General features: G+C 42.5%; 1 protein-coding gene across 3 annotated transcripts; it reads right to left on the reverse strand.

Moving 5' to 3' along the window:
* Positions 1-1,455: 1,455 nt before the first annotated feature.
* LOC310760251 (uncharacterized protein) lies at positions 1,456-7,789 on the reverse strand. 3 transcript variants are annotated; one of them, XR_014546848.1, is made up of 7 exons: positions 6,439-6,460; positions 5,283-5,338; positions 4,302-4,361; positions 3,413-3,436; positions 3,135-3,208; positions 2,034-2,104; positions 1,456-1,729 (listed from the first exon to the last, which is right to left on the reverse strand). XR_014546848.1 is itself a non-coding variant. In XM_083608467.1 (7 exons), the coding sequence occupies exons 1-5, from the start codon at positions 6,629-6,631 to the stop codon at positions 3,195-3,197; spliced, it is 348 nt and encodes a 115-aa protein (XP_083464593.1). In that variant the 5' UTR covers positions 6,632-7,789; the 3' UTR covers positions 1,456-1,729; positions 2,034-2,104; positions 3,135-3,194. The 3 variants fall into 3 exon arrangements, 2 of the variants coding, with proteins under 2 accessions (XP_083464593.1, XP_083464592.1); XM_083608467.1 differs by having other exon boundaries at positions 5,286-5,338; positions 6,435-7,789; XM_083608466.1 differs by having other exon boundaries at positions 6,435-7,789.
* Positions 7,790-10,999: the final 3,210 nt, after the last annotated feature.

Below are 10,999 nucleotides of genomic sequence, written 5' to 3' on the forward strand. Positions count from 1 at the left end.
TGAGAGGCACAAATACAAGATGGGCGACACCTGGCTTGAGAGCAGTACATGTGAAAAGGATCTAGGAGTCTTGGTTGACCACAAACTTGACATGAGCCAACAAACAGTGTGACGCGGCAGCTAAAAAAGCCAATGCAATTCTGGGCTGCATCAATAGGAGTATAGCATCTAGATCAAGGGAAGTAATAGTGCCACTGTATTCTGCTCTGGTCAGACCTCACCTGGAGTACTGTGTCCAGTTCTGGGCACCACAGTTCAAGAAGGACACTGACAAACTGGAACGTGTCCAGAGGAGGGCAACCAAAATGGTCAAAGGCCTGGAAACGATGCCTTATGAGGAACGGCTAAGGGAGCTGGGCATGTTTAGCCTGGAGAAGAGGAGGTTAAGGGGTGATATGATAGCCATGTTCAAATATATAAAAGGATGTCACATAGAGGAGGGAGAAAGGTTGTTTTCTGCTGCTCCAGAGAAGCGGACACGGAGCAATGGATCCAAACTACAAGAAAGAAGATTCCACCTAAACATTAGGAAGAACTTCCTGACAATAAGAGCTGTTCGACAGTGGAATTTGCTGCCAAGGAGCGTGGTGGAGTCTCCTTCTTTGGAGGTCTTTAAGCAGAGGCTCGACAACCATATGTCAGGAGTGTTCTGATGGTGTTTCCTGCTTGGCAGGGGGTTGGACTCGATGGCCCTTGTGGTCTCTTCCAACTCTATGATTCTAGTGCACCATTGGGGGCCTTAAAAGTACAGCAGGCTTCAGTTCTAGAGTGATAAGAGCCGATGCCTGCAGAAAGCATACCTCTTGGTTTAAAAAGCACAGTAATGGTTAAAGAAATTCCAATAGACAGTTCCACAGAAAAGGCCCTCCAGTAGGTGGGTTTTCCAGGCAACATCTATATAAACCACTGAATCCATCTAATTTCATGGCAGTATGCAAATTACCACTCATTTACTGTTGTATCTCACGGAGGCAACGGAAGCTCCAAAATGCTGCTTGGGGAGTTTTGTATTATCTGAAGCTTAATCCAGGTAAAATGCAGCAGCAGTTACTTGGATCCAATGATCCTGCAGAAACTTTATGCAGAGGTGGGCTAGGAAGGTTGAAGTGGGAAAATAGTTTATATGCTAATTAGGGAGAGTATTTGGTTTATTATTATTTTTTATTTTTACTATAAATGTTACATGATACATTAAATCTATTGCATGATACCCTTTCCCCCTCCCTTGTGGAGTTTTTTATATATGGATATTCAAGCGACCAATAAAATAAAATATGGGAGTAGTATTGCTCCACTCCCCACTTTTAATGTATCTGCAGCAGCACAATTGAACACCTTAATCTGCAGGTGCCAACTACACCTACACACCCCAAAACAATTTTAGTGCTGCAACTGCTTGAGTTCCAATTAAATTATTCAGGAAAGTTTCTTAAGTAATACATTAAATAACTAAAATACAGTGATTGTAAAGCTTTATTCTGAAACATTGCTTCAATCTCAAGAGCCACTTAAGATCCCATGACATGAAAAAGAACCATTTGAGAACATCAAACTTTGAATATAGCAAAGCCACTTTACATATAATTGTTATAAACATTTAACTGCAAGAAAGGTTTTCATTTATATTTTATTATTAATCTGATATTCCTTAATGGAGGCACACATGCACGCTGCAACTTCATTCAGGTAGATTCCAGATAACCTTGTTTGATGCATTTACTTCTTATCACTGAAAAATTAAACACAATTAAAAAAAGATTAATGCAGATTATTACATCTATTGTATTCTAGGTCAATAATTTAAGACCAGTAGAAATACATTTAAGCAACATACTTATTCCCAGTCTTTACTATTTAATATTTCAGGTCTTATTACTGTGAATCCTGGTGGCGCTCAACTGTTGTCTTCAATATAATTCAGTTGGAGCTTCATTCGTATCAGAATCCACTTCAAACATTTATATGGTTTTTATTGGTTGCTACTTTTGATTCTCAAGTGCTTTGCAAATCAACAAGTGCAAATGTTTTCTTACCTGTTTTTGCAATAGGTACTGTAAAAATGAATTGAGTCTTCCGCCTACAGGCTAGGCTCTCCGTCCCATCCCTATTCAGAAAGCAATGATGAAACTTTTAAATAACTTTTATAGTCAACAGAGAAATATTAATTATAAATCTGGAACATTTATGTCTTAAGAGTCCTGTTTTATGACACATGTCTATACACTGAGCTCAGAGGTTAAATGGTAGTTACAAAGATAAAAGCTTGTTTGGCCTTAGCTAACAAACTGAAGCCCAACAAAGCAGACTTCATCAACCTGGGGCCCTCCGGATGTTTTGGACCACAGATCACAGGAAGCATGACGCTGCTAGCTGGGGCAGATGGGAATTCTAGTCCCAAACAGTTGGAAGGCACGTTAGTGAAAGCTAACATCTGAAGGTAGCCCTGTATCGGAAGCTTTTAATGTGATGTTCTGTTGTGTTTTTGTTCAATCTGTTGCAAGCTGCCCAGTCGCTGGGGTAACAAGTCAGATGGGCGGGGTACAAAAACCCCATCCATTATTGCTATATATTACAGAGGCTTTCTAATAACATAAAACAAGCCAGCCCAGTTCCAAGATTTTTACAGGCTCACATAATCCCTGTCTGCATCAAGTGTGACACCACAATCTGGCAAATGTGAAAACTACCAAACCATCTTCTCCAACTTTGAAGCTGCAGGTTGTTAGAGACGAAACCAGCATGTTATTTGGTGGTTTTCATGGAAATGTCTACAGAGCAGGCATACAGAACCTGTCACCTTCCAGATATTACTGGACTACAGTTCCCATCATTCCTAACCACTCTGTTGGGACTGGTGGAAGTCCAATATCTGGAGGACCAAAAGGTACCCCATTCTGGCTGTAGTGTCTTAGGCACATCAGCAAAACAATTATGCTAGACCTTCATCAGAAGCTGATAGGGTGCAGCTACTGCTTGGAAGATGCTCAGTCCAGTAACAGCAACCTACTGGCCACACAACACTTGCCTTGGAAAAGTCCGTAAGGAAGGTTTTAGAGACTTAACTTTGCACCAAGGCACTTCAAGCAGTGGCACCAAACCAGCATGTCCCCCCTGCCTGTTTGAATACAACTTACCAATTCAAAACATTCCACCTGCTTAATGTATGTTAGGAATAAGGAACTGCTGCCTGGATTTCAGCTGCTATAACCTTTAAGTGAAGAGAGAAAGTAGCATCAGCGTCAACAGAATTTGATAGATTATCTACATATCAAACACTGGTTTACTGGTGGTAGTCTCAGAAGCCGGATCCATATTGGCAGTTTTTCATCAAACTGTATCAGGTTCGGGATAGGCTCATCACTGGTTGAACCAATGCCAATACATTCTCAATATGAAAATTTAACTCACATACCTTTAGGATAAAGTAGCTTCAAGCCTGAAAAGAAAGAAAAAACAGTATTAGGGAAATGTTTTCTCTTATGTTTCTCCTTCTGGTAAGAAACCCAATTTTCTTTTTATTCTGCAGAACAGTGATAGAGATTTCTTACACAACAATGTGCAAACCAATGTTTCCTTAGCTCAAACTGCATGCCATGGTTTAAAACAAGTTTACCAGACATGAAAACAGCAGTACAAATGCAATAGAACCATAGTTAATGGCATCAAGGAAAAGTTGCATGAAGCCAATCTGCACATCATGGGATGCAGGGAGACAATGTTACACCTGCACATGCTGATTTTAAAAAATAAATTATCTTCCAAAGTGGTATGGAGTTTGACACAAGGGGCTGGAGCAACTCTCACATGAACCAAGGTTACAACATCTGGGGCTTTTTAGTTTTGACACCTCATGGGTTACCCAACAAAGCTGAATGGTGGGAGATCTCAGGACAAATATGTATTTATTCAAATAATTAACATATGGAAATCGCACCCAAAAAATGTAGTGATGTCTGCCAACTTGTGATGGTTTGAAAATGGAACAAATTCATGGGGGATACCATGCAGGAGACTGCTACTGCATCCACACCTTGCTTATGGGATTTCCATGCACATCTGGTTGGGCACTGAGAAAAGAATGCTGGACTAGGTAGACCTTTGGTCTAATCCAGAAGAACTCTTATGGTGTTTACTAGTAAAGGCACACTACAGTGACTTAAGTTACGGCAATGGAATTCTTCCTCTCCCTAGTTTCTCAGTCTCTCATCCTCTTACAAAAGCTGAGGAGAGAGCAGTTTTAAGTTCCTAAACAGTAACCTTACAGTTTATGACTTTGGTCTCCAAACAGCATTTTAACATACCTAAGAAAATCCACTCTTCTCCATAGAATACTTTTCTACGTATGTTGGTGTTTTCATAATCTGAAAATAAAATTTTATAAAGTTCAGAAGCAAGAAAAATAGTAATACACAATAAAAGAATAAAGTCAGGGAATACCAATACTGTGACTCATAATTGGCAAACAAGATTCATCACAAAACTATTAATTCCTTCTGCCTGAATTATGTATTTTAATGCACGAGTACAACAACTAACAGGGTTGTAGATGCAGGTAGGTAGCAGTGTTGGTCTGACGCAGACTAAATATATTTAAAAGAATGTCTAGTAGCACCTTAGAGACCAACTAAGTTTCTTCTTGGTATAAGCTTTCATGTGCATGCATACTTCAGGTTGGTGCTTAGTACTACTTAACTAACGGGTCCATGGCCACTTGGAGCCACTACCACATCCAAAGCCCTGCTGCCTTGTTGGTTAGGGCATTATTTTTGCAATGCTTGTTGTAGCAGCTCCAGGCAGAAACAGCTATCCCACAGCAATTTGGGTCCCTTTCCAGTATATGGGCTGACCTGCATTGGCAGAGAAAGCCCAGCAGAGGGCAATCTCCACAAATTCCAAACTCCTACCAGCAGCATGCCTCCAGGGTTAGGATTGCTCCCTTAGAAGGCACCCATTTAAAACCATAATCATGCATGTTCAGAAAATGAACTATGCATCCAGGATACTATGACCTGAGCTATAGTGTTGTATATAGTTAAGAACAAAGTACAAGTCAGAAGGTTCCAGCTGAAGGTTTTCATTTGCAGGAGAGTGTCAAGCATACACAGAAATAGAGGTGTTTTAATAAGGTAATGCCACTATTATTCAAAATGGGGATTCCAAGTACACAAATGTCTAACACCTACTTAAAGTTGGCTGCAAAGTACGGTAATTAATATCTGGAATACTTTCAAAATCTTAGCTAAAGTATGCAAGTATTTTGATGCAGAGTACTGGATACATACCACAGAGCTCATTTTGTGTCTCCGCAATAGTAACACAAATCTTAGTTCCATAGCTCCTGGAACAGAGATAAAGACAGGGTTAAAAGCAGATTACACAGCTATCCAGGTTTGCAGCATACAACAAAGAGCACCTCTTGTGGCAACATAATGACTGTTATGGCACAAGCTTCCATGGACTAAAGTCCACTTCATCAGATGTAGCCAAAGGAGAGCTCAGCTGGTAAAGCATGAGTCTTAAATCTCAGCGTTGTGGGTTCAAGTCATGAATAGTTTCCTGCATCGCAGGGGGTCGAACTAGATGACCCTCGTGGTGCCTTCTGATTCTATGACTTAGTGAAATCTTAATCAGCAGGTGAACAAAGTTATTAAGACAGTAGATTGGTGGGTCAAGATTTCATGAAATTAGTCTGATTATGTTAGAAATTTGGCCTATGTTAAATAGGCAACCAAGGCAATCCCAGCCCTATTTCAGTCACGTTCATTTCATTTGGGAGAAATCCTAGCAAGTACTTAAGGCCGCTGCTAAGAATTAACAGTCATATACTGCTCCTGAGAGCCGGATTTATTTACGATGGGCTCGCCCGTTCTCCTGACCTCCTCCCTCGTGCTTTTTATAAACTATCAGCCGCGAGGTGGAGACGAGATCCCCAGAGAGGGGCGGCGAGAACCTCTCTTCCTCCCTCGTGGTTTTCCTACCTGTAGCTGCGCGCTTCCCCACTTTTAATTTGTTCCAAATTTGCGGGGGGGGGGGAGACACGTGGGAGAGCGATTTTCGGCGGGAAAAAACGTGGGATAAAAAAAATTTGCTCAATCCTTTTAGCCAAACAATAAGACAGGGGTCTCCCCCCCCACTTGACCACATCATTAAAAATATCCTCTTAATTCAAGCCTCCACGTGCGAGGGAGCCTGCCAATCCCAGCCTACAACACCCCACCACGAAATTCCTGCACGCGCAGCGCCTCCACGTAGCCTTCATTCGTTGCCCCGCAAAAGCTACCGAGGTAAGGGGTGCGCTAACGCCGAGGGAAGGCTCGCGAAAATAATTTTGTAAAGCGCCGTTTTTTCAGCGAGAGCGCGAGCGACGAAGCGCACCCTGCCCACAAAATGGCGGCCCTTTCCGTTTAACGGCTACTCTCGCACCCAACGCTCACCTACTTCCTCGAGGTCCAGGCGAAAGAGCGAACCGACGCCCTCCCGGTGCTTTATATAGGAATCCTCGGAGCAGAACGAGGCTAGCGACGCCCACCCGTCTCTCATTGGATGCAGGAGAGAGACGAGCGGGGATGGGATGGCGCGCGGGGGGGCGGGGAGGTGAAAGGCTTTCGAGTAGACTTTTTTCTTTTTTCATTCCTCTTGTGCAGAAGCAGAGAGGCGTGGCTTGTTTCAAGCCGAGGCTGTCAAGGGGTCTCCCTCCATGGCGCTTTGAACGATTCTCTGTTTCTTTATGATCCGATCCCACTTCCCTCCGCCTTCGTCCGTAGCCACCTCGTGGTGGAGGGGCTGTAGCACCAAATAAGACATAAAAAAAGGAAGGAACCAGGCTTTTTCTAAACTGCCAGACCACACAAGGCAGGATTTGTTTATTTTTGCTTATTTTGAGGTCTGAATGAATGAAGGTCCGAGAGAGGCGTTCCTCCTCTTGCTGCCTTCAGGTCCTCTGAAATCTCCAGGCTGACTCAGAGGAATTGCATACGGTTCAACAATACTACTCGGGAGCAAGTTTCCTGTCGCTTTTTGCAGTTACTTGGCAAATTAAACACAATTAAACACAAATTAAACACTTAGGCGCACCAATACAAAGACAGCCGTCCACTTTGCACGGGGAAGATCCAGACAAAAGGAGTCTGTTTTCACAGTACCCGTGGAGGGGTTTATAGGGCTCCATCCTCTTGCCTCCCCCGTCCCCCGACCCCTGTTGTCTCAGACCTGGGTGGAGAAGCCACGAATAACAGCCGCTCCGCTTCCACTAGTGACTACGCCGAAGAGACAAGGTCCTGCCCAGATGCGGGCTTCCTCATGATCGTGTGGAATCTGTACACGTTTCTGTTGGTGCTTCCATTAGTGATCTATACAGGATCGGACTTCATTTCAACCAACAACATCCTTCCTCTTTCCCCTCCCTCTTCCCCCACAGCATACTAGAGTTAATATGGATTTCAAGGCATGCTTTTAGAACTTGTATGCTTAGCTTTAAACTCCATAAAATTAACCTATTGCTAGGATGCTATTTTTTGAAGTCTGTGTCAATTAAAATATGTTCAGATACAAGTATTTTTCCCCTTGTTATACAATTATTTTAAAAATTGCATTTAACTATTTACTATTTAAACAGCTTATACACCACTTTACTATAATCATCTCTGAAGTGGCATACAAGAAATACATCGCAGAAAAAGTTGACATTGATTACATCAGACTTCAGTTAAAAATACCTGCTGGAATAAAAAAAAGTATTCAGTAGGTGCTGGGTGCTCAACAGGGAGGGGGTTCTGTCTGATGATCTCAACTGACAAGATGTAAGTGTGGTTGAATCAAATGGGAACAGTGACCACAGTGCTATCAAATTCAACATATATGTAAGTGGACAATTGCAAAGGAAATCCAGAACATGATAAATAACAAGATGAAAGTTGAAAAAATCTTTTTTAATAATTCCAGTGGCACCTTTAAGATGAACTAAATATAAGCTTTCAAGGTATGAGCTTTCCTGTGTAATACACACTTCGTCAGATACTCTGAAGCAGAGGTTGCTTCAACCTTATAACTGTTGATGACTGTTATGGCAGTTGGTTCCACAGTGAAGGGCAAGGGATTTTTAAAGGGATAGATGACCAAAATTAGCTTTAGAAATGGGAAATGAATCCAATATATCTGTTCAGACCAGGTCTCTCCATAGTTTTTAGTTTGGTAATGAAATCCAGAACAGTCATATTTGACTTCAAAAGAGGAGACTTCATCAAAATGAGGGATTTAGTAAAAAGGAAGTTGAAAGGGAAAAAGTCAAGGATCAAATCTTTCCAGAATACTTAGGGTTTTATAGAAAACCAAAATAATAGAAATTCAGCTGCAATGCATACTGCAAATTGGGAAAGGCACCACAAGAGGATGCCAGCATACCTATTGAGCAAAGTCAGAGAAGCTATTGGAGGCAAGAAGGCTTGGTTCAGAAAATGGAAGACCTGCCCAAATGAGGAGAACAAAAAGGAAAACAAACTTTGGTAAAATAAATGCAGCCAATAAAGGATTTTAAAAACCCACCTTGGAATATTGCTAAAGCCATTAAGACACCCCCCCCCCTTTTTTTGAAAAAAATCAATACATTAAAAGCAGGAACTAGCTAGGAAGGTGATTGGACTTTGAGGCAGCAAAGGGCTCAGTATACTGAAAAGGAAAAGGAGATTGCAAAGAAGCTCAATGAATCCCATCAAAATCCCATCAAAAGGTCCCAAACTAAATTAAAACAACAACAGTCTACCAACCTAAGAAAAGCAGGATTACTAGTAAAGGAAACAGTAACACAGTATATGTGGCATAGTACATGCATAGGAACTGGTTGTCATGGTCAGCTGAGAAGAGGTTATGGCTCAGATGACAAGGAGAAGAAAAGGAATGCAATACTGTACCATTATAATCATACAATATCTGAACTGATCAGTGTGAGCTTTTAATTGTGTATTGCATTCCTCTCTCTAAAAAATCTTCAAACACAAGAGGGCACTCTAGTATTTATGGGAAATATTTACAAGAGGCGCTAAACAGGAAGGGTTATTCTGCACTGGCAAATAATTGGGTCAGGCCCATGAACAGGAGATGGCAGTCCACTTTTGCTTGATGGATCACCCTCTGGCACACAGGTGTTGGTGTCCAGGATGATTCAGAAATTTGAAGAAGCCAGGAGTGTTGCCGTCCTCCTCATCCACGCAGCAAGCAAGTTCCCTGAAGTAACCCATGCCAGCCTCAAAGCACTGCTGCAAACTCCGACCCTCTTTGAACCATTTCCCAACACAGAGAACACTCAGGGGATGATGAAGAAGGGTGGTGGTGTTGAGGTGGCACCAAACTGAGAGGAATTACAGTGTTATGGAGCGTCCTTGACCTCCACCTCCTCACCGCTGTTACCTGCTGCCCATCTGCTTACCTCTGCCTCAGCCCAATTAACCTCACTTCCCAGAACAAGAGGTCAAGGTGTATAGAGGTCGCCGTTCCTCCTTGCCTTCATGGCTTGCTTAGTTGGAGCCTTCCAAAGATCAGTAATGAGCTTCTTATTTGGATGTGAGCCTCAGTAGGTGCCCACTGACCTCTGGTGCTGGACCTGAACAGCACTGTATATGTGGATTCAGACCCACATAGTAGTAGTAGTAGTAGTAGTAGTAGTAGTAGTAGTAGTAATTTATTATTTATACCCCACCCATCTGGCTGAGTTTCCCCAGCCACTCTGGGCGGCTCCCAATCAAATGTTAAAAACAGTACAGCATTAAATATTAAAAACTTCCCTGAACAGGGCTGCCTTCAAATGTCTTTTAAAGATAGGATAGCTGCTTATTTCCTTGACATCTGAAGGGAGGGTGTTCCACAGGGTGGGCGCCGCTACCGAGAAGGCCCTCTGTTTGGTTCCCTGTAACCTCACTTCTCACAATGAGGGAACCGCCAGAAGGCCCTCGGCGCTGGACCTCAGTGTCCGGGCTGAACGATGGGGGTGGTGGCGCTCCTTCAGGTATACAGGACCGAGGCCGTTTAGGGCTTTAAAGGTGAGCACCAACACTTTGAATTATGCTCGGAAACGTACTGGGAGCCAATGCAGATCTCTCAGGACTGCTGTTATGTGGTCCCGGCGGCCAGTCCCAGTCACCAGTCTAGCTGCCTCATGCTGGATTAATTGCAGTTTCTGGGTCACCTTCAAAGGTAGCCCCACATCTCATGTCAATCATGCCCATGGAAGCATGCATAGCTGATATACCCAAGCTCAACTAAGGGGGACCCGTGGCCTTTAGATGCTGTTGGACTACAACTCTGGTCATTCCTGACCACTGGCCATGCTGGCTGAGGCAGATGGGAATCTAACAACATCTGAAGGCTACAGGTTCGCTATCCCTGCCTAGATATATAACCAAGGCTTGTTTCACATAGAACAAAGAAATACAGAAGAAAACAATCTAAAAAGATATTACTAGGGAGGCATGTGTGTGTGTTTAGAGCGGGTTACTATGTTTGTGCCTAGTTTCATATCATAACTCAAAGTGCACTATTTTATATTCCCTGGAAGTTAATATAATAAATGTTGTGAATTACATCCACATAGCTAAAGCTATTAGTAAGATAAACAGAAAAACTTCCATTACCAGATGATACCCAAAGTTTATCTTTCCTTCCTTCCTTCACACACTGGATATGTTAACCAAACTCTGACAGTCCCCGATTGCTATTAAACCCCCCCAGCCATAAAAGGAATGAAATAATAATTGGAGCCTTGTCAAAGGCTCTTTGTGCAAAGGCTTCTGTGTAAACAACTTGAGACTGAGCAGCACAAAGCTACACTGTCAGTGATCATCATAGGTGCAAGAGCTATTACTGCAGTTATTACCAAGCAAACTGAAGCAGTGATTTAATGTTTATTGCCAGCACCATTAAAAGGTATGCAATGGAGAATTCTGAAATTTTGTATCTGAGGGGAAATGTTCAGTGTACAATGGCCCATCTGGGACAAGGTATGAAAAAT

The sequence above is a fragment of the Podarcis filfolensis genome (assembly GCF_964270895.1).
Source record: "Podarcis filfolensis genome assembly, chromosome: 3".
Classification (NCBI taxonomy): Eukaryota; Metazoa; Chordata; class Lepidosauria; order Squamata; family Lacertidae; genus Podarcis; species Podarcis filfolensis.

What these genes read in the sequence shown, in the direction of transcription:
- LOC310760251 (XM_083608466.1), bottom strand. Translation starts at nt 6,631, where the DNA reads ATGAAAAAAGAAAAAAGTCTACTCGAAAGCCTTTCACCTCCCCGCCCC. An exon ending in CCTGGACCTCGAGGAAGTAG is followed by an intron (nt 5,339 to 6,434) that starts GTGAGCGTTGGG and finishes TCTCTGTTCCAG; the next exon opens with GAGCTATGGAACTAAGATTT. An exon ending in GACACAAAATGAGCTCTGTG is followed by an intron (nt 4,362 to 5,282) that starts GTATGTATCCAG and finishes TTTTATTTTCAG; the next exon opens with ATTATGAAAACACCAACATA.